This window comes from Ascaphus truei, chromosome 1 (assembly GCF_040206685.1).
Source record: "Ascaphus truei isolate aAscTru1 chromosome 1, aAscTru1.hap1, whole genome shotgun sequence".
In the NCBI taxonomy this organism is placed as follows: domain Eukaryota; kingdom Metazoa; phylum Chordata; class Amphibia; order Anura; family Ascaphidae; genus Ascaphus; species Ascaphus truei.
This window is the reverse complement of record NC_134483.1, coordinates 6,455,210-6,482,843: the sequence shown is the minus strand read 5'-3', so window position 1 is coordinate 6,482,843 and position 27,634 is coordinate 6,455,210. Positions and strand designations below refer to the sequence as shown.

Sequence of the window (27,634 nt, the reverse complement as noted above, 5' to 3'; positions counted from 1 at the left end):
ACATGGTCACCGCCAGGCCCGTAATGCTGAGATTGGAAGTGATCACATGGTCAGCGCCAGGCCCGTAATGCTGAGATTGGAAGTGATCACATGGTCAGCGCCAGGCCCGTAATGCTGAGATTGGAAGTGATCACATGGTCACCGCCAGGCCCGTGATGCTGAGATTGGAAGTGATCACATGGTCACCGCCAGGTCCATAATGCTGAGATTGGAAGTGATCACATGGTCACCGCCAGGCCCGTAATGCTGAGATTGGAAGTGATCACATGGTCACCGCCAGGCCCGTAATGCTGAGATTGGAAGTGATCACATGGTCACCGCCAGGTCCGTAATGCTGAGATTGGAAGTGATCACATGGTCACCGCCAGGTCCATAATGCTGAGACTGGAAGTGATCACATGGTCACCGCCAGGCCCGTAATGCTGAGATTGGAAGTGATCACATGGTCACCGCCAGGCCCGTAATGCTGAGATTGGAAGTGATCACATGGTCACCGCCAGGTCCGTAATGCTGAGATTGGAAGTGATCACATGGTCAGCGCCAGGCCCGTAATGCTGAGATTGGAAGTGATCACATGGTCAGCGCCAGGCCCGTAATGCTGAGATTGGAAGTGATCACATGGTCAGCGCCAGGCCCGTAATGCTGAGATTGGAAGTGATCACATGGTCACCGCCAGGCCCGTAATGCTGAGATTGGAAGTGATCACATGGTCACCGCCAGGTCCATAATGCTGAGATTGGAAGTGATCACATGGTCACCGCCAGGTCCATAATGCTGAGATTGGAAGTGATCACATGGTCACCGCCAGGTCCATAATGCTGAGATTGGAAGTGATCACATGGTCACCGCCAGGTCCGTAATGCTGAGATTGGAAGTGATCACATGGTCACCGCCAGGTCCGTAATGCTGAGATTGGAAGTGATCACATGGTCACCGCCAGGCCCGTAATGCTGAGATTGGAAGTGATCACATGGTCAGCGCCAGGCCCGTAATGCTGAGATTGGAAGTGATCACATGGTCAGCGCCAGGCCCGTAATGCTGAGATTGGAAGTGATTACATGGTCACCGCCAGGCCCGTGATGCTGAGATTGGAAGTGATCACATGGTCACCGCCAGGTCCATAATGCTGAGATTGGAAGTGATCACATGGTCACCGCCAGGTCCATAATGCTGAGATTGGAAGTGATCACATGGTCACCGCCAGGTCCATAATGCTGAGATTGGAAGTGATCACATGGTCACCGCCAGGCCCGTAATGCTGAGATTGGAAGTGATCACATGGTCACCGCCAGGCCCGTAATGCTGAGATTGGAAGTGATCACATGGTCACCGCCAGGCCCGTAATGCTGAGATTGGAAGTGATCACATGGTCACCGCCAGGCCCGTGATGCTGAGATTGGAAGTGATCACATGGTCACCGCCAGGTCCATAATGCTGAGATTGGAAGTGATCACATGGTCACCGCCAGGCCCATAATGCTGAGATTGGAAGTGATCACATGGTCACCGCCAGGTCCATAATGCTGAGATTGGAAGTGATCACATGGTCACCGCCAGGCCCGTAATGCTGAGATTGGAAGTGATCACATGGTCACCGCCAGGCCCGTAATGCTGAGATTGGAAGTGATCACATGGTCACCGCCAGGCCCGTAATGCTGAGATTGGAAGTGATCACATGGTCACCGCCAGGCCCGTAATGCTGAGATTGGAAGTGGAGAGTCCTCTACCCCCGAGAGTGAACAAAAAAATTGGCAGACAAGCAAAAAATCCAAAAAAAGGGGCACCGATCAACTCACCAGGGAGAGAAAAAATAAAAAGAGTTTATTAGTTACATATTAAAAAAACAAAAAACATGAAAACATAACAGGACAATTCTCCCACGCGTTTCAGGCTATGCGTTGGATTTACCATTGGAAGTGACGCACATCCGCAGCGCAGGCATTCCGGATACACGTGACATACTAGGGAGGGACGCCGACTACAGACGGGACCCTCCACATGTAGCAGCAGATGGAGTAGCAACAAGGAGCTTTCCCGGACGGAATGCAGCTCATCGCCACTGAGGCTCCGGCACTCGGGATCAGCGCAAGAATCCATTACTATACCGCCGGAACTACAGGGGACGCAGAAATCAGGACCGGGAACGGCATAGTGGATCGAGGCAACAGAGGTACGGTTTACACACTACCAGTCCCCTTTCAGTGTCCATCTTTCCCCTCCGGTTTCCTCATCCTCCATCACCCAGTGACATCTTTCCATATACTCTTTCCCCAGCCCGCTTGAAGCTGCGGGTGACGAATCCTTACTGCATCACTTAAATGCATTTGCATGGATATTTATTTGAGTTTCTCGGTTTACCTTGAATACTCCCATTTTGTGCTATTTTTTGGAGCTGGGACTAGTTTTCACCTATACGTCCTCTGCCCCCCGTTCTTATTCCAGTCATCGCGATATATACACAATGAGCGGAGACAATGAGAGGCAACATACAGTCTTACTATTTATATCGCTGCAAAAATATGTGTTTATATAACTGTGTTTTACATATATACACACACACGTATATAAATGTGTGTGTGAGTGCACACGCACACGCCCTATATCACAGTCCAAACTACTGTATTCAGCATTTCCGTCCTCCATTGGCGAGCATAGCGTTACATGGCCTAAAGTTTCGTGAGCAGCAGTATCTGAAGTGTAGTAATTTGATGTGAGCACAAGGTGGTGCCAGAGGGCAGGGATTGCCGGGGCTGGGTGCGCAGCAGCATGGCCAGGCTCGGCAGTGAGGCAGTAATCGTACCTCTGCGCTGTGTGAGGGGGGCGGCTATCGGAACACTTCAGCAGAGAGTGCGGCACGCAGGGTGGTTGCCGAGGCGAGCCGGAACGATAGGGAGTGCCCCGGACCTCCGGAGACTCTGCGGTGGGATGCCGCCATTTTGAGTGATCGCACGGAAAGCTCGCGCGTGGGCGCTATCTATTCAGGTCCGGCGGTCACCTTAGTACAACCTGTGCACGCGCAGGACATGGTAGAGCTGCGGCCATTAGTCCCTTGCGGAGCCGGATGGAGTATCACTCTACCCCAATGCCCCAAGGCATTTGTGGTGCCCCAGCGACTTCCCAGCGACTGATGGAGAAGACCATTCGCGAGTGCCTAGTCTACCTCGATGACATCATCGTGTCCGAAAGAACTCTGGAAGAGCACGAGGAACGCTTCCTGGAGGTGTTAGATAGCCTGGGCAAGGAAGGCCTGAAGTTGTTCATGGACAAGTGTCGGTTCTGCCGATCGTCAGCCACCTATGTAGGTAACATCGTGTCCGGCGATAGAGTGGCTACCGACCCCGCTAAGGTCGAAGCTGTGGTGAACTGTCCGAGACCAGAAAATGTGATGGAGTTACACTCCTTCCTTGGGTTCTGTGGGTACTATCGACGGTTTATAGAAGGATACTCTAGCAAAGTGAAGGTCCTCAACAACCTACTAAAGATTTACCCAGAGGAAGCTCGGCAGAAAACCGTTTCCCCACGAGCACCCTACGATGACAAGTGTACGTCTGCATGCGAAAAGGCATTCACAGGTCTCAAGAAAAACCAGACAGAAGCCCCAGTCCTGGCCATGCCGATCATCAGAAACCATACGTCCTGCATGTGCATGCCAGTTTCAACGGACTGGGACCCGTCCTGCACCAGAAGTATCCGTCTGGCCTTCGCCCAGTTGCGTACGTGAGCCGAAGTCTAACCCCAATTGAACAGAACTACCCGGTTCATAAACTTAGTTCTTAGCCCTCAAGTGGGCAGTAGTGGAGAAGTTACACGACTATTTATACGGCGTTCAGTTCGAAGTACGAATCGACAACAATCCACTAACATACATTTTTACATCTGCTAAATTGGATGCTACAGGGCACAGACGGCTGGCGGCCCTCTCCAACTACCCATTCACCTTGAAATTCAAGCCCGGACCTCTAAATATAGGAGCCAATGCCCTATCCAGGAGACCTGGACAGAGTACGACGCAAGACGTCGGCCCCTGGAAAGAAATCCCTGGACCCGGTATGCGGGCCATGTGCTCCACAGCTGCCATCGTAGAAGATAAAGTCGCGTTTTCCGAGTTGAGATTGGAAGATTCGTTGGGACGCCGACCACAGGCGCTCCCCGCAACATACTGTCACCCAGATGTGATCCAGTGGCTAATGCTATACGTGAGGCCCACATCAGAATAATCCCTCCCTGGTGAAAAGGGACCCCACCGACCCCACCCCACCGACACTGTCGCAATCATCATGAGAGTGGGACAATTTCAAAATAGAGCGTGGCCTCCTCTACCGGGTTGTCCCCTACCACAATCATCCTGACCGACAACAGTTGGTTCTGCCCCGGAGCATGCAATACCATGTACTACATTCCCTGCATGACGATCACAGACACCTGGGGGTGGATAAGACCTTCGGGTTAATAAGAGACCGATTCTACTGGCCCAAGTTGCGAGAAAGTCTGTAGAGCAGCATTGCCGGAAATGCCCGAGATGCATTCAGAGGAAGACACTGCCCACTCGTGCAGCCCCAATGGGCCATCTAAAAACCTCAGGACCCATGGACCTCTTGTGCATCGAACCGGATTCAAGAGGTATCGGGAACGTGCTGGTGGTAACGGACCACTATACGCGGTATGCCCAAGCCCTCCCTACCAAAGAGCAGAAGGCAATAACGGTGGCTAAGGTGCTGTGGGAGAAATACTTCATCCACTACGGCCTCCCGAATCGAATGCACTCCGACTAAGGTAGAGACTTCGAGGGCAAGCTCAACATTCATAAGTCCCGAACCATTCCGTATCATCCCGAGGGAGACGCTTTGCCAGAAAAGTTCAAGCGAACTAAGTTCGACATGCTAGGTACCCAAAAGGGCTCACAAAAGACTGTATGGAGCAAACATGTGGATATTATAGTGCATGCATATAATTGCACCCGACATGAATCCACAGGGTAAACTTCGTACTTTATGATGTTTGGGCAAGAGGCACGGCTACCTGTGGACATTCGTCTTCGGGTATCCAATACTGCGTATTTCAAATACGTCCAGCGACTTCAAGCCAGCCTACAACGCGCGTGTCAATTAGCGGAGAAGGCCTCCGCCCATCTGAACGCCAATAACAAGAGAAGGTATGACCACAAGGTCCGATAACGGGAACTAAGGCCTGGAGATGCCGATATCCTATGTAACCTAGGAATACCCGGCAAACACAAGCTGGCCGACCGCTGGCGTGATGGGGCCTTCGAAGTAGAATCACAGATACCAGGCCTCCCGGTCTACCGCATACGAGACGTGGATGGCCAGGTAAAGGTCTGGCACAGAAATCATTTGTTGCCAATTCCTCAAGTGGGAGAGAGTGACTCTGAACCAGAGACTTTAATATCAGCCAGTGAGCCAGAAGAGTCCCCTGAGACTGCCGCTTCAGAAGTAGAGTCTAGCCAAGATCCTTTGGAAGGAACCTCCGCTGGATCCAATAGAGACTGGTGAGCACCTCCCGATGGAGCATCGGGTAATGGGCCTGTGCCTCAAGTACTTCAACAAGCCGACCATTGAACCCAAGCAGCCCACGTTTTGTGCCTAATAGAGACCTTAATGAGACTACATGGCCAATCACAGATGGGTCCAGATCCCAGGACTATGGTAGACTTTCCGCAGAGGAAGACACTGCAGCAGAGACTTGCAGGAGTCAGAGAGTGAGACGCCCTCCCACTAGAGTGGCTTATGATTCGCTAGGGGCACCCCATTATGAGTCTCAGCAGCCAGCTAAGAGTAAGATAGTCTCCGTTATAAACATGTTCGTGAAAATGTATAATATTGTTTAAAGCCGATTCATGTGCTAAGTTTTATATATATTGTGGCGAAAATGGGGGTAATCAGCGCATTAATAAAGGCAGTGGGCTCGGCTGGTTACCTCTATTTCGTATTGGGGATGAAGGGGTTAATATTATATGCTGTTCCCCTGTACCACTGTCCCCCATATGTTGGCTGTGCCCCTTTTGGCAGGCTAGTCTATACCTGCAGTGCTGAATAACAGGAGCCGTTCCATTAAGACTGCTATTGTTTCTGCCTGCCTTTGTAATGCATTAAGGAACAAATGTTTTGACACCTATGAGCTGGGTTACTTGCCTATGCAAGGTTCAAAGCTAGCCTGCTAGGCCCACAGCTGTAAGTCTCTCTGGAAGTTGCATATCAAAAGACCCCAGATTCATAAAGTGTCACTTAATCAGGATGTTTCTGAGTAGCAAATCCTGCTACTCCTCCTAGATATTTCACACCTTGGGACCAAACTCCAGACATTGCGTCCCCAGAAATGAGTGGCCCCTTTTTACTTAGCAGTGCTACCAAGCTGCTTACTGAGCATGCTCAGAGTTACCTGAGCTGGCTGTAGGATTTGCCCATGTGACATGGCAGGTTCTGATAGGAGGAAGATAATTCCTTGCCAATGGGATGAGGCTAATGTAACATTTCACAGGCCCTTGTCCTTAAAAAGGCCTGTACCCCTCATTGCTGTGTTGTTCCGTTGTTGTTCCTGTGTTGTTTTTGCTGTTGCTGTTGTTACCTGATTTCTTCAAGCGGATAAGACCAAAGTACAGCGGCTACGATTCCAGAACGCAAGGGGTTAAAAAACATCGCAACAAGGAAACTTGCTCTGCTTCAGGATTTCGTTAGCCCTGGGGATTCCAGACCAATCCCAGAGAACCAGAAAGGACTTTGCACATTCACAGAAGGATTGAACTGGCTATTTATTTGGCAATTTGCAAATGGACTACATTTTAAAGGACAATCTTCTGGTGCTTTGCACATTTCTGGACATTATCCTCTGTTTCTCTACCCGTGAGTGTAATTATTAAGTTTATTCTGCAGTTGTCGTGTGTTTGCCTATCAAGGGAATAAATCTCAGTTTATTTTGCTCAACCTGTTCTGCTCAATCAGGACCCACGAAATATAAATGTGTTATTAAGCACGTCTCCCGTCACATATATATGTACAGTAGTTTTAATTATATAACTTCTCTGTGTTATGTTTATATGTTGTTCCCAAGCGGGGACATGAGGTCTCTACCAGGGGAAGTATGTAGCCAGGTCACCCTCTTACCTCCGGGCTGCATGAGTGGGACAGCTATCAAGACAATTCGTCAGAAAATGCGGCATGCAGCAAGGTTGCGGAGGAGAGCCGGCATGATAGGGAGTGCTCTGGTGCTCCGGAGGCTCTTCGATGGGACGCCGGTAGGGCGTCGCCATTTTGAGTGTTCACGCATACGCACGGAAAACTCGCGCATGCGCACTATCTATTCAGGTCCGGAGGCCATCTTAGTACACCCTGCACATGCGCAGGACATGGTAGAGAGGCGGCCATTTCTCCAACTGGCTCTGCAAGGGACTACAAGCTCCATGAGCCTCAGAGACTGAGGCAGGGAGCCGAGATTGGATACATTTAGAGCGCTCAGCAGGACCATGCCAGTTGCAGCCAGGACACAGAAGGGGAAGGTAAGGTCTGGGTGTCAGTGGCATCCAGACTAGGCCTACATTGCCCCCTTTAGGTCCCAGATAAGCCCCCAGCTCACGAATAGGTTGCGGCTGCTTCAGGGAAGGCCCCTTAGATAGGGACGCTTCCCCATTTACTGATTAGTGTCAGGGACACAGAGTAAGACGCCGCGCGGTGATTGCGGCCTGTGGTTTGGGACCAGACCTCCACTAAGTACAGAGACTCTTAAAGGTGGGACCCTACTACCAGAGATACATATCAGGAGATAATAACAATCTACTGTTCCTTAAAATTAGGTAAATACAACCTCAGATGAACAACAACACATGACATATTACACCGTGTCATGATTTATTTAACAAAAATAAAGCCAAAATGGAGAAGCTATGTGTGAAAAACTAAGTACACCCTTACTGCTTCCATAGGAATTAAGATGCCAAGTAGCAGACAGGGGCTGCTAATCAAATGCCCTTGATTAATTGATCATCAGCAAGTGTGACCACCTCTCTAAAAGCCGAAGTTTTAGCAGTTTGCTGGTCTGGAGCATTCAGGTGTGTGTTAACACAATGCAAGGAGGAAAGACATCTGCAATCATCTTAGAGAAGCAATTGTTGAAATATTGTATGAAACGTTTAGGAATTGCAATCATTTTCATACACAGTCCCCTTATTTCAGGGGCTCAAATGTAATTGGACAAATTAACACAATCATAAATAAAATGTTCATTTTTAATACTTTGTCAAGAATCCTTTGCAGGCAATGACTGCTTGAAACAAGGCGGTATGGTGCTCCAAAACGAATAGCAGCAATGGTAAATAACATGTATGGCACAGTCTTATATGGGATGCCCCTCCAATAAAACGTGATGAAGCTGGAAAAGATTGTCCCCAAAAGATGTATGTCTGGTGCACTGAAATCCCACGAAGAAATGTAGTAAGGGTATTGTATCAACCCGGTGACCAGTACTATTAAAACATCTGAGTATAGGAGAACAGTAAACAATAAATGTACAGGAATCCAACTCCCAGAGTATAGAACGAAGGAATAAACTCACATGAGACGTGTATCCTTAGGTAATGGTGAGTCAGCTGTATCCAAAGGTCCAGGGGTAAGAGTGTGCATCCGTCTGCAGAGATCAGCAGACAGGAGGAAAGAGAAAAACGGAGCACTGCATCCAGTGCTGGTAAGCCAAAAACAACAAGAGTGCGTTCCCACTAAAAATAAAGCTATTTTAGTGGATCATATTAGCAAACAATAAACCAACGCGTTTCGGACTATACAGCCCTTTATCAAGGTGAATAAAATGACTGCTTGAAGTCTGGAACGCATGGACATCACCAAACGCTGGGTTTCCTCCTTTGTGATGCTTTGCCAGGCCTTTACTGCAGCTGTCTTCAGTTGTTTGTTCATGGGTCTTTCTGCCTTAAGTTTTGTCTTCAGCAAGTGAAATGCATGCTCGATCGGGTTGAGATCAGGTGATTGACTCGGCCATTGCAGAATGTTCCACTTCTTTGTCTTAAAAAACTACTGGGTTGCTTTCGCAGTATGTTTTGGGTCATTGTCCATCTGTAAAGTGAAGCGCCGTCCAATCAACTTCGCTGAATTTGGCTGAATCTGAGCAGACAATATATCCCTATATACTTCAGAATTCATCCGGCTGCTTCTGTCATCTGTCACATCATCAATAAACACTAGTGACCCAGTGCCATTGTAAGCCATGCATGCCCATGCCATCACACTGCCTCCATCGTGTTTTACAGATGATGTGGTATGCTTCGGATCATGGGCCGTTCCAAGCCTTCTCCATACTTTTTTCTTCCCATCGTTCTGGTACAGGTTAATCTTAGTTTCATCTGTCCAAAGAATGCTGTTCCAGAACTGGGCTGGCTTTTTTTAGATATTGTTTGGCAAAGTCTAATTCGGCCTTTCTATTCTTGAGGCTTATGAATGGTTTGCCCCTTGTGGTGAACCCTCGGTATTTGCTCTCGTGAAGTCTTCTCTTTATGGTAGACTTGGATAATGATATGCCTACCTCCTGGAGAGTGTTCTTCACTTGGCTGGATGTTGTGAAGTGGTTTTTCTTTACCATGGAAAGGATCCTACGATCATCCACCACTGTTGTCTTCTGTGGATGTCCAGGCCTTTTTGTATTGCAGAGCTCACCAGTGAGTTCTTTTTTTCTCAGAATGTACCAAACTGTTGATTTGGCCGCTCCTAATGTTCCTGCTATCTCTCTGATGGGTTTTCTTTTTTTTTGCAGCCTAAGGATTCCCTGTTTCACTTGCATTGAGAGCTCATTTGACCGCATGTTGTGGGTTCACAGCAACAGCTTCCAAATGCGAATGCCACACCTGGAATCAACTCCAGACCTTTTACCTGCTTATTGATGATGAAATAACGAAGGAATAGCCCACACCTGTCCATGAAACAGCTTTTGAGTCAATTGTCCAATTACTTTTGGTCCCTTGAAAAAGAAGGGGCTACATATTAAAGAGATGTAATTCCTAAACCCTTCCTCCAATTTGGATGCGAATACCATCAAATTAAAGCTGATAGAAAGCACTTTAAGCTCATCTTCATTGTTTAACTGTAACTTGAATTTATTTTGATACACAGACAAAATAACAAAACTTGTGTCAGTTATTATTTCCGGACCTAACGGTGTGTTCAGTAGAGGTTGTTATTATCTGCGTGTGGGGGTATTACTGTTTCCATTGTTCCTGTGAGGGGCTTATCCAGCTACGTTGGGACCCCTCTCAGGTGGAGGCGCTGCACCGAGACGAACACATTATCACCCCGGGAGGCTCAGGCCTTCTGTGAGCCAGCAGGTAACGGCAGTACCGGTAGCCCCTTTAGTTATGGGGGGAAACGGGCTACGCTAGTATTTATAACTGGGGTGGAATCCCCCCACAATATTTTTGCTGCTGTAGTCGGCCCGGGAATAAGAAACGGGGAGATGAGGGAGAAAGGCGCAGAGACGTACTCCAGGGGACACAGTGACCTCTTACAGGCGCAGAGACGTACGCCAGGGGACACAATGACATCACACAGGCAGAGAGAAGTACCCCAGGGGACACAGTGACATCACACAGGCACAGAGAGACGTACCCCAGGGGACACAGTGACATCACACAGGCACAGAGAGACGTACCCCAGGGGACACAGTGACATCACACAGGCACAGAGAGACGTACCCCAGGGGACACAGTGACATCACACAGGCACAGAGACGTACCCCAGGGGACACAGTGACATCACACAGGCACAGAGACATACCCCAGGGGACACAGTGACATCACACAGGCGCAGAGAGACGTACCCCAGGGGACACAGTGACATCACACAGGCACAGAGAGACGTACCCCAGGGGACACAGTGACCTCACACAGGCGCAGAGAGACATACCCCAGGGGACACAGTGACCTCACACAGGCGCAGAGAGACGTACCCCAGGGGACACAGTGACCTCACACAGGCGCAGAGAGACGTACCCCAGGGGACACAGTGACCTCACACAGGCACAGAGAGACATACCTCAGGGGACACAGTGACATCACACAGGCGCAGAGAGACGTACCCCAGGGGACACAGTGACCTCACACAGGCGCAGAGACGTACCCCAGGGGACACAGTGACATCACACAGGCACAGAGACGTACCCCAGGGGACACAGTGACATCACACAGGCACAGAGACATACCTCAGGGGACACAGTGACATCACACAGGCGCAGAGAGACGTACCCCAGGGGACACAGTGACATCACACAGACGCAGAGAGAGACGTACCCCAGGGGACACAGTGACATCACACAGGCGCAGAGAGACGTACCCCAGGGGACACAGTGACCTCACACAGGCGCAGAGACGTACCCCAGGGGACACAGTGACATCACACAGGCACAGAGACGTACCCCAGGGGACACAGTGACATCACACAGGCACAGAGACGTACCCCAGGGGACACAGTGACCTCACACAGGCGCAGAGACGTACCCCAGGGGACACAGTGACATCACACAGGCACAGAGACGTACCCCAGGGGACACAGTGACATCACACAGGCACAGAGACATACCCCAGGGGACACAGTGACATCACACAGGCGCAGAGAGACGTACCCCAGGGGACACAGTGACATCACACAGACGCAGAGAGAGACGTACCCCAGGGGACACAGTGACATCACACAGGCAGAGAGAGACGTACCCCAGGGGACACAGTGACATCACACAGGCACAGAGACGTACCCCAGGGGACACAGTGACATCACACAGGCACAGAGACGTACCCCAGGGGACACAGTGACATCACACAGGCAGAGAGACGTACCCCAGGGGACACAGTGACATCACACAGGCACAGAGAGACGTACCCCAGGGGACACAGTGACATCACACAGGCACAGAGAGACGTACCCCAGGGGACACAGTGACATCACACAGGCACAGAGAGACGTACCCCAGGGGACACAGTGACATCACACAGGCGCAGAGACGTACCCCAGGGGACACAGTGACATCACACAGGCACAGAGAGACATACCCCAGGGGACACAGTGACATCACACAGGCACAGAGACATACCCCAGGGGACACAGTGACATCACACAGGCAGAGAGACATACCCCAGGGGACACAGTGACATCACACAGGCACAGAGAGACGTACCCCAGGGGACACAGTGACATCACACAGGCGCAGAGACGTACCCCAGGGGACACAGTGACATCACATAGGCACAGAGACGTACCCCAGGGGACACAGTGACATCACACAGGCAGAGAGACATACCCCAGGGGACACAGTGACATCACATAGGCACAGAGACGTACCCCAGGGGACACAGTGACATCACACAGGCAGAGAGACGTACCCTAGGGGACACAGTGACATCACACAGGCAGAGAGACGTACCCCAGGGGACACAGTGACATCACACAGGCAGAGAGACGTACCCCAGGGGACACAGTGACATCACACAGGCTCAGAGACGTACCCCAGGGGACACAGTGACATCACACAGGCACAGAGACGTACCCCAGGGGACACAGTGACATCACACAGGCAGAGAGACGTACCCCAGGGGACACAGTGACATCACACAGACGCAGAGAGACGTACCCCAGGGGACACAGTGACATCACACAGGCGCAGAGAGACGTACCCCAGGGGACACAGTGACATCACACAGGCGCAGAGAGACATACCCCAGGGGACACAGTGACATCACACAGGCACAGAGACATACCCCAGGGGACACAGTGACCTCACACAGGCGCAGAGAGACATACCCCAGGGGACACAGTGACCTCACACAGGCACAGAGACGTACCCCAGGGGACACAGTGACATCACACAGGCACAGAGAGACGTACCCCAAGGGACACAGTGACATCACACAGGCGCAGAGAGACGTACCCCAGGGGACACAGTGACATCACACAGGCACAGAGACGTACCCCAGGGGACACAGTGACATCACACAGGCACAGAGACGTACCCCAGGGGACACAGTGACATCACACAGGCGCAGAGACGTACCCCAGGGGACACAGTGACATCACACAGGCACAGAGACGTACCCCAGGGGACACAGTGACATCACACAGGCACAGAGAGACGTACCCCAGGGGACACAGTGACATCACACAGGCACAGAGACGTACCCCAGGGGACACAGTGACATCACACAGGCAGAGAGACGTACCCCAGGGGACACAGTGACATCACACAGGCAGAGAGACGTACCCCAGGGGACACAGTGACATCACACAGGCACAGAGAGACGTACCCCAGGGGACACAGTGACATCACACAGGCGCAGAGAGACGTACCCCAGGGGACACAGTGACATCACACAGGCAGAGAGACGTACCCCAGGGGACACAGTGACATCACACAGGCGCAGAGACGTACCCCAGGGGACACAGTGACATCACACAGGCACAGAGACGTACCCCAGGGGACACAGTGACATCACACAGGCACAGAGACATACCTCAGGGGACACAGTGACATCACACAGGCGCAGAGAGACGTACCCCAGGGGACACAGTGACCTCACACAGGCGCAGAGAGACGTACCCCAGGGGACACAGTGACCTCACACAGGCACAGAGACGTACCCCAGGGGACACAGTGACATCACACAGGCACAGAGACATACCCCAGGGGACACAGTGACATCACACAGGCGCAGAGAGACGTACCCCAGGGGACACAGTGACATCACACAGGCACAGAGAGACGTACCCCAGGGGACACAGTGACATCACACAGGCGCAGAGAGACATACCCCAGGGGACACAGTGACATCACACAGGCGCAGAGAGACATACCCCAGGGGACACAGTGACATCACACAGGCGCAGAGAGACATACCTCAGGGGACACAGTGACATCACACAGGCGCAGAGAGACGTACCCCAGGGGACACAGTGACCTCACACAGGCGCAGAGACGTACCCCAGGGGACACAGTGACATCACACAGGCAGAGAGACGTACCCCAGGGGACACAGTGACATCACACAGGCAGAGAGACGTACCCCAGGGGACACAGTGACCTCACACAGGCAGAGAGACGTACCCCAGGGGACACAGTGACATCACACAGGCAGAGAGACGTACCCCAGGGGACACAGTGACATCACACAGGCAGAGAGACGTACCCCAGGGGACACAGTGACCTCACACAGGCAGAGAGACGTACCCCAGGGGACACAGTGACATCACACAGGCAGAGAGAGACGTACCCCAGGGGACACAGTGACATCACACAGGCAGAGAGAGACGTACCCCAGGGGACACAGTGACATCACACAGGCACAGAGACGTACCCCAGGGGACACAGTGACATCACACAGGCACAGAGACGTACCCCAGGGGACACAGTGACATCACACAGGCAGAGAGACGTACCCCAGGGGACACAGTGACATCACACAGGCACAGAGAGACGTACCCCAGGGGACACAGTGACATCACACAGGCACAGAGAGACGTACCCCAGGGGACACAGTGACATCACACAGGCACAGAGAGACGTACCCCAGGGGACACAGTGACATCACACAGGCGCAGAGACGTACCCCAGGGGACACAGTGACATCACACAGGCACAGAGAGACATATCCCAGGGGACACAGTGACATCACACAGGCACAGAGACATACCCCAGGGGACACAGTGACATCACACAGGCAGAGAGACATACCCCAGGGGACACAGTGACATCACACAGGCACAGAGAGACGTACCCCAGGGGACACAGTGACATCACACAGGCGCAGAGACGTACCCCAGGGGACACAGTGACATCACATAGGCACAGAGACGTACCCCAGGGGACACAGTGACATCACACAGGCAGAGAGACATACCCCAGGGGACACAGTGACATCACACAGGCACAGAGAGACGTACCCCAGGGGACACAGTGACATCACACAGGCGCAGAGAGACGTACTCCAGGGGACACAGTGACATCACACAGACGCAGAGAGACGTACCCCAGGGGACACAGTGACATCACATAGGCACAGAGACGTACCCCAGGGGACACAGTGACATCACACAGGCAGAGAGACATACCCCAGGGGACACAGTGACATCACATAGGCGCAGAGAGACGTACCCCAGGGGACACAGTGACATCACACAGGCAGAGAGACGTACCCTAGGGGACACAGTGACATCACACAGGCAGAGAGACGTACCCCAGGGGACACAGTGACATCACACAGGCAGAGAGACGTACCCCAGGGGACACAGTGACATCACACAGGCGCAGAGACGTACCCCAGGGGACACAGTGACATCACACAGGCGCAGAGAGACGTACCCCAGGGGACACAGTGACATCACACAGGCAGAGAGACGTACCCTAGGGGACACAGTGACATCACACAGGCAGAGAGACGTACCCCAGGGGACACAGTGACATCACACAGGCAGAGAGACGTACCCCAGGGGACACAGTGACATCACACAGGCGCAGAGACGTACCCCAGGGGACACAGTGACATCACACAGGCAGAGAGAGACGTACCCCAGGGGACACAGTGACATCACACAGACGCAGAGAGACGTACCCCAGGGGACACAGTGACATCACACAGGCGCAGAGAGACGTACCCCAGGGGACACAGTGACATCACACAGGCGCAGAGAGACATACCCCAGGGGACACAGTGACATCACACAGGCACAGAGACATACCCCAGGGGACACAGTGACCTCACACAGGCGCAGAGAGACATACCCCAGGGGACACAGTGACATCACACAGGCACAGAGACGTACCCCAGGGGACACAGTGACCTCACACAGGCACAGAGACGTACCCCAGGGGACACAGTGACATCACACAGGCACAGAGAGACGTACCCCAGGGGACACAGTGACATCACACAGGCGCAGAGAGACGTACCCCAGGGGACACAGTGACATCACACAGGCACAGAGACGTACCCCAGGGGACACAGTGACATCACACAGGCAGAGAGACGTACCCCAGGGGACACAGTGACATCACACAGGCAGAGAGACGTACCCCAGGGGACACAGTGACATCACACAGGCACAGAGAGACGTACCCCAGGGGACACAGTGACATCACACAGGCAGAGAGACGTACCCCAGGGGACACAGTGACATCACACAGGCAGAGAGACGTACCCCAGGGGACACAGTGACATCACACAGGCAGAGAGACGTACCCCAGGGGACACAGTGACATCACACAGGCAGAGAGACGTACCCCAGGGGACACAGTGACATCACACAGGCGCAGAGAGACATACCCCAGGGGACACAGTGACATCACACAGACGCAGAGAGACGTACCCCAGGGGACACAGTGACATCACACAGGCAGAGAGACGTACTCCAGGGGACACAGTGACATCACACAGGCGCAGAGAGACGTACCCCAGGGGACACAGTGACATCACACAGGCAGAGAGAGACGTACCCCAGGGGACACAGTGACATCACACAGGTGCAGAGAGACGTACCCCAGGGGACACAGTGACATCACACAGGCGCAGAGAGACATACCCCAGGGGACACAGTGACATCACACAGGCGCAGAGAGACATACCCCAGGGGACACAGTGACATCACACAGGCACAGAGAGACGTACCCCAGGGGACACAGTGGCCACGCCCCGTTTCAGGAGGTCCCTGGGTCAGACTCACCTCAGTGCGGGGCAGATAGTCCGGGTCAGCTGGGATCCGGGCGATTATCTCACACAAGATGATCCCGAATGCGAAGACATCAGCCTGTTACGGGAACGCACAAGGGACGCGTTAAACCCGGGGTGTGAGATCCACTGCGCGCGTCCCCGTCACAGCGTTAAACCCGGGGTGTGAGCGCCGCTGCGTGCGTCACCGTCACAGTGTTAGGGTAGGCGGGAGGCACTCGGCGCTGGGTAGGCGGGAGGAGGCGCTCAGCGCTGGGTAGGCGGGAGGAGGCGCTCAGCGCTGGGAAGGCGGGAGGAGGCGCTCAGAGCTGGGTAGGCGGGAGGCGGCGCTCAGCGCTGGGTAGGCGGGAGGAGGCGCTCAGCGCTGGGTCGGCGGGAGGCGCTCGGCGATGGGTAGGCGGGAGGCGCTTGGCAGGCGCTCAGCGCTGGGTAGGCGGGAGGCGCTCGGCGATGGGTAGGCGGGAGGCGCTCGGCGATGGTTAGGCGGGAGGCGCTTGACGCTGAGTAGGCGGGCGGCGCTGGGTAGGCGGCGGGAGGCGCTCAGCGCTGGGTAGGCGGCGGGAGGCGCTCGGCGCTGGGTAGGCGGGAGGCGCTCGGCGATGGGTCGGCGGGAGGCGCTCGGCGATGGGTAGGCGGGAGGCGCTGGGTAGGCGGGAGGCGCTCAGCGCTGTGTAGGCGGCGGGAGGCGCTCGGCGCTGGGTAGGCGGCGGGAGTCGCTCAGCGCTGGGTCGGCGGGAGTCGCTCAACGCTGGGTAGGCGGGAGGCGCTGGGTCGGCGGGAGGCGCTCGGCGCTGGGTCGGCGCTCTGTAGGCGGGAGGCGCTCGGCGCTGGGTCGGCGGGAGGCGCTCGGCGCTGGGTAGGCGCTCAGCGCTGGGTAGGCGGGAGGAGGCGCTCAACGCTGGGTAGGCGGGAGGAGGCGCTCAGCGCTGGGTAGGCGGGAGGAGGCGCTCAGCGCTGGGTAGGCGGGAGGAGGCGCTCAGCGCTGGGTAGGCGGGAGGAAGCGCTCAGCGCTGGGTAGGCGGGAGGAGGCGCTCAGCGCTGGGTAGGCGGGAGGAGGCGCTCAGCGCTGGGTAGGCGGGAGGAGGCGCTCAGCGCTGGGTAGGCGGGAGGAGGCGCTCAGCGCTGGGCAGGCGGGAGGAGGCGCTCAGCGCTGGGCAGGCGGGAGGAGGCGCTCAGCGCTGGGCAGGCGGGAGGAGGCGCTCAGCGCTGGGTAGGCGGGAGGAGGCGCTCAGCGCTGGGAAGGCGGGAGGAGGCGCTCAGCGCTGGGAAGGCGGGAGGAGGCGCTCGGCGCTGGGTAGGCGGGAGGAGGCACTCGGCGCTGGGTAGGCGGGAGGAGGCGCTCGGCGCTGGGTAGGCGGGAGGAGGCGCTCGGCGCTGGGTAGGCGGGAGGAGGCGCTCGGCGCTGGGAAGGCGGGAGGAGGCGCTCAGCGCTGGGTAGGCGGGAGGAGGCGCTCGGCGCTGGGTAGGCGGGAGGAGGCGCTCGGCGCTGGGAAGGCGGGAGGAGGCGCTCAGCGCTGGGTAGGCGGGAGGCGCTTGGCGCTGGGTAGGCGGGAGGAGGCGCTCAGCGCTGGGTAGGCGGGAGGCGCTTGGCGCTGGGTAGGCGGGAGGAGGCGCTCAGCGCTGGGTAGGCGGGAGGCGCTTGGCGCTGGGTAGGCGCTCAGCGCTGGGTAGGCGGGAGGAGGCGCTCAGCGCTGGGCAGGCGGGAGGAGGCGCTCAGCGCTGGGCAGGCGGGAGGAGGCGCTCAGCGCTGGGTAGGCGGGAGGAGGCGCTCAGCGCTGGGAAGGCGGGAGGAGGCGCTCAGCGCTGGGAAGGCGGGAGGAGGCGCTCAGCGCTGGGTAGGCGGGAGGAGGCGCTCGGCGCTGGGTAGGCGGGAGGAGGCGCTCGGCGCTGGGTAGGCGGGAGGAGGCGCTCGGCACTGGGTAGGCGGGAGGAGGCGCTCGGCGCTGGGAAGGCGGGAGGAGGCGCTCAGCGCTGGGTAGGCGGGAGGAGGCGCTCGGCGCTGGGTAGGCGGGAGGAGGCGCTCGGCGCTGGGAAGGCGGGAGGAGGCGCTCAGCGCTGGGTAGGCGGGAGGCGCTTGGCGCTGGGTAGGCGGGAGGAGGCGCTCAGCGCTGGGTAGGCGGGAGGCGCTTGGCGCTGGGTAGGCGGGAGGAGGCGCTCAGCGCTGGGTAGGCGGGAGGCGCTTGGCGCTGGGTAGGCGCTCAGCGCTGGGTAGGCGGGAGGCGCTTGGCGCTGGGTAGGCGCTCAGCGCTGGGAAGGCGGGAGGAGGCGCTCAGCGCTGGGTAGGCGGGAGGCGCTTGGCGCTGGGTAGGCACTCAGCGCTGGGTAGGCGGGAGGCGCTCAGCGCTGGGTAGGCGGCGGGAGGCGCTCGGCGCTGGGTCGGCGGGAAGCGCTGGGTCGGCGGGAGGAGGCGCTCAGCGCTGGGTAGGCGGCGGGAGGCGCTCGGCGCTGGGTCGGCGGGAAGCGCTGGGTCGGCGGGAGGCGCTCGGCGCTGGGTCGGCGGGAGGCGCTCGGCGCTGGGTCGGCGGGAGGCGCTCGGCGCTGGGTCGGCGGGAGGCGCTGGGTCGGTGGGAGGCGCTGGATAGGCGGGAGGCGATTGGTAGGCGGGAGGCGCTTGGCGCTGGGTAGGCGGGAGGAGGCGCTGGATAGGCGGGAGGAGGCGCTGGATAGGCGGGAGGAGGCACTCAGTGCTGGGGAGGCGCTCGGCGCTGGGTCGGCGGGAGGCGCTGGGTAGGGGGGAGGAGGCGCTGGGTAGGCGGGAGGAGGCGCTGGGTAGGCGGGAGGAGGCGCTCAGTGCTGGGGAGGCACTCAGCGCTGGGTCGGCGGGAGGCGCTCGGCGCTGGGTCGGCGGGAGGCGCTGGATAGGCGGGAGGCGCTGGGGAGGCGGGAGGCGCTGGATAGGCGGGAGGAGGCGCTGGATAGGCAGGAAGAGGCGCTGGATAGGCGGGAGGAGGCGCTGGATAGGCGGGAGGAGGCGCTCAGTGCTGGGGAGGCGCTCGGCGCTGGGTCGGCGGGAGGCGCTCGGCGCTGGGTCGGCGCTTGGCGCTGGGTAGAGGGGAGGAGGCGCTGGGTAGGCGGGAGGAGGCGCTGGGTAGGTGCTCAGCGCTGGGTAGGGGGGAGGCGCTCAGCGCTGGGTAGGGAGGAGGTGCTCAGCGCTGGGTAGGGGGGAGGCAGTCAGCGCTGGGTAGGGGGGAGGCAGTCAGCGCTGGGTAGGGGGGAGGCAGTCAGCGCTGGGTAGGGGGGAGGCAGTCAGCGCTGGGTAGGGGGGAGGCAGTCAGCGCTGGGTAGGGGGGAGGCAGTCAGCGCTGGGTAGGGGGGAGGCGCTCAGCGCTGGGTAGGCGGGAGGCGCTCGGTAGGTGGGAGGCGCTCGGCGCTGGGTAGGGGGGAGGCGCTCAGCGCTGGGTAGGGAGGAGGCGCTCAGCGCTGGGTAGGGGGGAGGCAGTCAGCGCTGGGTAGGGGGGAGGCGCTCGGCGCTGGGTAGGGAGGAGGCGCTCAGCGCTGGGTAGGGGGGAGGCAGTCAGCGCTGGGTAGGGGGGAGGCGCTCAGCGCTGGGTAGGCGGGAGGCGCTCGGCGCTGGGTAGGGGGGAGGCGCTCGGCGCTGGGTAGGGAGGAGGCGCTCAGCGCTGGGTAGCGGGAGGCGCTCAGCGCTGGGTAGGGAGGAGGCGCTCAGCGCTGGGTAGGGGGGAGGCAGTCAGCGCTGGGTAGGGGGGAGGCAGTCAGCGCTGGGTAGGGGGGAGGCGCTCAGCGCTGGGTAGGCAGGAGGCGCTCGGCAGGCGGGAGGCGCTCTGCGCTGGGTAGGCGGGGTGAGGCACTCAGCGCTGGGTCGGCGGGAGGCGCTGGGTAGGGGGGAGGAGGCGCTGGGTAGGCGGGAGGAGGCGCTGGGTAGGCGCTCGGCGCTGGGTAGGCGGGAGGAGGCGCTGGGTAGGGGGGAGGAGGCGCTGGGTAGGGGGGAGGAGGTGCTGGGTAGGCGCTCGGCGCTGGGTAGGCGGGAGGAGGCGCTGGGTAGCGGGGAGGAGGTGCTGGGTAGGCGCTCGGCGCTGGGTAGGCGGGAGGAGGCGCTGGGTAGGGGGGAGGAGGCGCTGGGTAGGCGGGAGGAGGTGCTGGGTAGGCGCTCGGCGCTGGGTAGGCGAAAGGAGGCGCTGGGTAGGGGGGAGGAGGCGCTGGGTAGGGGGGAGGAGGCGCTGGGTAGGCGGGAGGAGGTGCTGGGTAGGCGCTCGGCACTGGGTAGGCGGGAGGAGGCGCTGGGTAGGGGGGAGGAGGCGCTGGGTAGGGGGGAGGAGGCGCTGGGTAGGCGCTCGGAGGCGCTGGGTAGGCGGGAGGAGGTGCTGGGTAGGCGGGAGGAGGCGCTGGGTAGGGGGGAGGAGGCGCTGGGTAGGCGGGAGGAGGTGCTGGGTAGGCGCTCGGCGCTGGGTAGGCGGGAGGAGGCGCTGGGTAGGGGGGAGGAGGCGCTGGGTAGGCGGGAGGAGGCGCTGGGTAGGCGCTCGGAGGTGCTGGGTAGGCGCTCGGCGCTGGGTAGGCGGGAGGAGGCGCTGGGTAGGGGGGAGGAGGCGCTGGGTAGGGGGGAGGAGGCGCTGGGTAGGGGGGAGGAGGCGCTGGGTAGGCGGGAGGAGGTGCTGGGTAGGCGCTCGGCACTGGGTAGGCGGGAGGAGGCGCTGGGTAGGGGGGAGGAGGCGCTGGGTAGGGGGGAGGAGGCGCTGGGTAGGCGCTCGGAGGCGCTGGGTAGGCGCTCGGAGGCGCTGGGTAGGCGGGAGGCGCTTGGCGCTGGGTAGGCGGGGGGAGGTGCTCAGCGCTGGGTCGGCGGGAGGAGGCACTCAGCGCTGGGTAGGCGGGAGGAGGCACTCAGCACTGGGTAGGCGGGAGGAGGCACTCAGCACTGGGTAGGCGGGAGGAGGCACTCAGCACTGGGTAGGCGGGAGGAGGCACTCAGCACTGGGTAGGCGGGAGGAGGCACTCAGCACTGGGTAGGCGGGAGGCGCTTGGCAGGCGGGGGGAGGTGCTCAGCGCTGGGTCGGCGGGAGGAGGCACTCAGCACTGGGTAGGCGGGAGGAGGCACTCAGCACTGGGTAGGCGGGAGGAGGCACTCAGCACTGGGTAGGCGGGGGGAGGTGCTCAGCGCTGGGTCGGCGGGAGGAGGCACTCAGCACTGGGTAGGCGGGAGGAGGCACTCAGCACTGGGTAGGCGGGAGGAGGCACTCAGCACTGGGTAGGCGGGAGGAGGCACTCAGCACTGGGTAGGCGGGAGGAGGCACTCAGCACTGGGTAGGCGGGAGGAGGCACTCAGCACTGGGTAGGCGGGAGGAGGCACTCAGCACTGGGTAGGCGGGAGGAGGCACTCAGCACTGGGTAGGCGGGAGGAGGCACTCAGCACTGGGTAGGCGGGAGGAGGCGCTTTACCTTTTCATTATACAGATCCCCATGGAGAACTTCAGGAGCCATCCAATATGGGGAACCGACCACAGAGAGCGGCTCTGTCTGACTGCGGGAGAGACACAGGGAGGGAGTGAGAGGGGGACAGGGAGAGACTGAGACACCCAGAGAGGGGGGACAGGGAGAGACACAGAGAGGGGGACAGGGAGAGAGACACAGGGAGGGAGTGAGAGGGGGACAGGGAGAGACTGAGACACCCAGAGAGGGGGACAGGGAGAGACTGAGACACACAGAGAGGGGGACAGGGAGAGTCACAGAGAGGGGGACAGGGAGAGTCACAGAGAGGGGGACAGGGAGAGTCACAGAGAGGGGGACAGGGAGAGTCACAGAGAGGGGGACAGGGAGAGTCACAGAGAGGGGGACAGGGAGAGGGACAGAGAAGGGGACAGGGAGAGGGACAGAGAAGGGGACAGGGAGAGTCACAGAGAGGGGGACATAGAGAGTCACAGAGAGGGGGACAGGGAGAGGCACAGAGAGGGGGACAGGGAGAGTCACAGGGAGGGAGTGAGAGGGGGACAGGGAGAGACAGACACACAGAGAGGGGGACAGGGAGAGTCACAGAGAGGGGGACAGGGAGAGTCACAGAGAGGGGGACAGGGAGAGTCACAGAGAGGGGGACAGGGAGAGTCACAGAGAGGGGGACAGGGAGAGTCACAGAGAGGGGGACAGGGAGAGTCACAGAGAGGGGGACAGGGAGAGTCACAGAGAGGGGGACAGGGAGAGACACAGAGAGGGGGACATGCACACTGCAATATGCTGCAGATCACACTGCCCGAGATCTGCAGAGCATCGCTTTAAAACCTCTCCAACTTCCACAGACCTGTCAAGTCTAGCACAGACCGTATATACCATGCAGCAGTGAAGGTGTTAATGACCCTGGAAGTCTCATTAAGTTCTTATAGTGATCGCGTTAATTATTAATCAGTGTGTGATATTCAAGCTGCTCCCTCTGCCCTCACACGCCAATGGCACAAAGGAATGCTCTGCGGGACTGCGGACTCCGGCAGCGAGAGGTTCTGAGAGCAATGCTCTGCGGGACTGCGTACTCCGGCAGCGAGAGGTTCTGAGAGCAATGCTCTGCAGGACTGCGGACTCCGGCAGCGAGAGGTTCTGAGAGCAATGCTCTGCACGACTGCGGACTCCAGCAGCGAGAGGTTCTGAGAGCAATGCTCTGCGGGACTGCGGACTCCGGCAGCGAGAGGTTCTGAGAGCAATGCTCTGCGGGACCGCGGACTCCGGCAGCGAGAGGTACTGAGAGCAATGCTCTGCAGGACCGCGGACTCCGGCAGCGAGAGGTTCTGAGAGCAATGCTCTGCAGGACTGCGGACTCCGGCAGCGAGAGGTTCTGAGAGCAATGCTCTGCAGGACTGCGGACTCCAGCAGCGAGAGGTTCTGAGAGCAATGCTCTGCAGGACTCCGGCAGCGAGAGGTTCTGAGAGCAATGCTCTGCGGGACTGCGGACTCCAGCAGCGAGAGGCTCTGAGAGCAATGCTCTGCAGGACTGCGGACTCCGGCAGCGAGAGGTTCTGACAGCAATGCTCTGCAGGACTCCAGCAGCGAGAGGTTCTGAGAGCAATGCTCTGCAGGACTGCGGCAGCGAGAGGTTCTGAGAGCAATGCTCTGCAGGACTCCAGCAGCGAGAGGTTCTGAGAGCAATGCTCTGCAGGACTGCGGACTCCGGCAGCGAGAGGTTCTGAGAGCAATGCTCTGCAGGACTGCGGACTCCAGCAGCGAGAGGTTCTGAGAGCAATGCTCTGCAGGACTGCGGACTCCGGCAGCGAGAGGTTCTGAGAGCAATGCTCTGCGGGACTGCGGACTCCAGCAGCGAGAGGTTCTGAGAGCAATGCTCTGCAGGACTGCGGACTCCGGCAGCGAGAGGTTCTGAGAGCAATGCTCTGCAGGACTGCGGACTCCGGCAGCGAGAGGTTCTGAGAGCAATGCTCTGCAGGACTGCGGACTCCGGCAGCGAGAGGTTCTGAGAGCAATGCTCTGCAGGACTGCGGCAGCGAGAGGTTCTGAGAGCAATGCTCTGCAGGACTGCGGACTCCGGCAGCGAGAGATTCTGAGAGCAATGCTCTGCGGGACTGCGGTCTCCGGCAGCGAGAGGTACTGAGAGCAATGCTCTGCGGGACTGCGGACTCCGGCAGCGAGAGATTCTGAGAGCAATGCTCTGCAGGACTGCGGACTCCGGCAGCGAGAGGTTCTGAGAGCAATGCTCTGCGGGACTGCGGACTCCGTCAGCGAGAGATTCTGAGAGCAATGCTCTGCAGTACTGCGGACTCCGGCAGCGAGAGGTTCTGAGAGCAATGCTCTGCAGGCCTGTGTGGCAGAGACAGGGTTAATCCTGCGTTCTATGCGTAACTTCGGACGCGCGTAACGTAGACCTCTCTATCGGCCGCTCCTGATGACGGGGTGCCGTGTCCCCCCAGACATACTGCCTGGGTTTGTGCCATCCCGTCTCCTTCACTTCTGGGTGCGTTTTAAAGATGGAGTCCCGCTGCAAACGGAGTTGAGTTTAGGGCGGGGGGGGGGGGGGGGCAGGGGGGGTCAGTGGTAAGGGCACACAATGTTCCCCCGGCGTTTCTGAGCAGCCACCACCGCCCACGGAGCACACGCTGCGCAGGCGATTATACAATAGTCCGTGCTGGAGCTTTTCAATCAGTGAGAAGCATGGACAGGGCCACAGCCTCACTCCCGTGGGCCAATAGGAAGCGGGAATGGCATGCCCTGATGACATGGCAGATTCCTATTGGGTGACACCAGCAGCCTACTCTGTATGTTCTCCGCTCACCTGCAAATACATAGATGCGTTTCTTAGGAATGGGGGGTCCCCAGAGCGCAGGGGGTCACGATACTGCCCGACCCCCCCCCCCCCCCGATCTGTGTATTGTGTATTGGGGGTGCATCTAATTTTTGGAGGGGACGCTTTAAATGTGTGTGCTGGCGTTTCTACTGACAGTAGTATGTTTCTATTGATTATTGAGGGAGCGTGTCACGCGGTTCTTATCCGCAGACCGGGCGTGTCACGCGGTTCTTATCCGCAGACCGGGCGTGTCACGCGGTTCTTATCCGCAGACCGGGCGTGTCACGCGGTTCTTATCCGCAGACCGGGCGTGTCACGCGGTTCTTATCCGCAGACCGGGCGTGTCACGCGGTTCTTGTCCGCAGACCGGCGTGTCACGCGGTTCTTATCCGCAGACCGGGCGTGTCACGCGGTTCTTATCCGCAGACCGGGCGTGTCACGCGGTTCTTATCCGCAGACCGGGCGTGTCACGCGGTTCTTATCCGCAGACCGGGCGTGTCACGCGGTTCTTATCCGCAGACCGGGCGTGTCACGCGGTTCTTATCCGCAGACCGGGCGTGTCACGCGGTTCTTATCCGCAGACCGGGCGGGTCACGCGGTTCTTATCGGCAGACCGGGCGTGTCACGCGGTTCTTATCCGCAGACCGGGCGGGTCACGCGGTTCTTATCGGCAGACCGGGCGTGTCACGCGGTTCTTATCCGCAGACCGGGCGGGTCACGCGGTTCTTATCGGCAGACCGGGCGTGTCACGCGGTTCTTATCGGCAGACCGGGCGTGTCACGCGGTTCTTATCCGCAGACCGGGCGTGTCACGCGGTTCTTATCCGCAGACCGGGCGTGTCACGCGGTTCTTATCCGCAGACCGGGCGTGTCACGCGATTCTTATCCGCAGACCGGGCGTGTCACGCCATTCTTATCCGCAGACCGGGCGTGTCACGCGGTTCTTATCCGCAGACCGGGCGTGTCACGCGGTTCTTATCCGCAGACCGGGCGGGTCACGCGGTTCTTATCCGCAGACCGGGCGGGTCACGCGGTTCTTATCCGCAGACCGGGCGTGTCACGCGGTTCTTATCTGCAGACCGGGCGTGTCACGCGGTTCTTATCCGCAGACCGGGCGTGTCACGCGATTCTTATCCGCAGACCGGGCGAGTCACGCGGTTCTTATCCGCAGACCGGGCGAGTCACGCGGTTCTTATCCGCAGACCGGGCGTGTCACGCGGTTCTTATCCGCAGACCGGGCGTGTCACGCGGTTCTTATCCGCAGACCGGGCGTGTCACGCGATTCTTATCCGCAGACCGGGCGGGTCACGCGGTTCTTATCCGCAGACCGTGCGTGTCACGCGGTTCTTATCCGCAGACCGGGCGTGTCACGCGGTTCTTATCCGCAGACCGGGCGTGTCACGCGGTTCTTATCGGCAGACCGGGCGTGTCACGCGGTTCTTATCCGCAGACCGGGCGTGTCACGCGGTTCTTATCGGCAGACCGGGCGTGTCACGCGGTTCTTATCGGCAGACCGGGCGGGTCACGCGGTTCTTATCGGCAGACCGGGCGGGTCACGCGGTTCTTATCGGCAGACCGGGCGTGTCACGCGGTTCTTATCGGCAGACCGGGCGTGTCACGCGGTTCTTATCCGCAGACCGGGCGTGTAACGCGGTTCTTATCCGCAGACCGGGCGTGTCACGCGGTTCTTATCCGCAGACCGGGCGTGCCACGCGGTTCTTATCCGCAGACCGGGCGTGTCACGCGGTTCTTATCCGCAGACCGGGCGTGTCACGCGGTTCTTATCCGCAGACCGGGCGTGTCACGCGGTTCTTATCCGCAGACCGGGCGTGCCACGCGGTTCTTATCCGCAGACCGGGCGTGTCACGCGGTTCTTATCGGCAGACCGGGCGTGTCACGCGGTTCTTATCCGCAGACCGGGCGTGTCACGCGGTTCTTATCGGCAGACCGGGCGTGTCACGCGGTTCTTATCCGCAGACCGAGCGTGTCACGCGGTTCTTATCCGCAGACCGGGCGGGTCACGCGGTTCTTATCGGCAGACCGGGTGTGTCACGCGGTTCTTATCGGCAGACCGGGCGTGTCACGCGGTTCTTATCGGCAGACGGGGCGTGTCACGCGGTTCTTATCCGCAGACCGGGCGTGTCACGCGGTTCTTATCCGCAGACCGGGCGTGTCACGCGGTTCTTATCCGCAGACCGGGCGTGTCACGCGGTTCTTATCCGCAGACCGGGCGTGTCACGCGGTTCTTATCCGCAGACCGGGCGTGTCACGCGGTTCTTATCGGCAGACCGGGTGTGTCACGCGGTTCTTATCGGCAGACCGGGCGTGTCACGCGGTTCTTATCCGCAGACCGGGCGTGTCACGCGGTTCTTATCGGCAGACCGGGCGTGTCACGCGGATCTTATCCGCAGACCGGGCGTGTCACGCGGTTCTTATCCGCAGACCGGGCGTGTCACGCGGTTCTTATCCGCAGACCGGGCGTGTCACGCGGTTCTTATCCGCAGACCGGGCGTGTCACGCGGTTCTTATCCGCAGACCGGGCGTGTCACGCGGTTCTTATCCGCAGACCGGGCGGGTCACGCGGTTCTTATCCGCAGACCGTGCGTGTCACGCGGTTCTTATCCGCAGACCGGGCGTGTCACGCGGTTCTTATCCGCAGACCGGGCGTGTCACGCGGTTCTTATCCGCAGACCGG

General features: G+C 58.5%; 1 protein-coding gene across 5 annotated transcripts in view; it reads right to left on the bottom strand.

Moving 5' to 3' along the window:
* TESK1 (testis associated actin remodelling kinase 1) overlaps positions 1 to 27,634 on the bottom strand; it is a 113,186-nt gene that overhangs the window by 70,786 nt on the left and 14,766 nt on the right. For all 5 annotated transcript variants that reach the window (XM_075578207.1, XM_075578279.1, XM_075578272.1 and 2 more), the window contains 2 exons: positions 22,105 to 22,186; positions 16,709 to 16,792 (listed from right to left, as the gene is read on the bottom strand). In XM_075578207.1, coding sequence (XP_075434322.1) covers positions 16,709 to 16,792; positions 22,105 to 22,186 — 166 coding nt within the window. The remainder of the gene's footprint in view (positions 1 to 16,708; positions 16,793 to 22,104; positions 22,187 to 27,634) is intronic.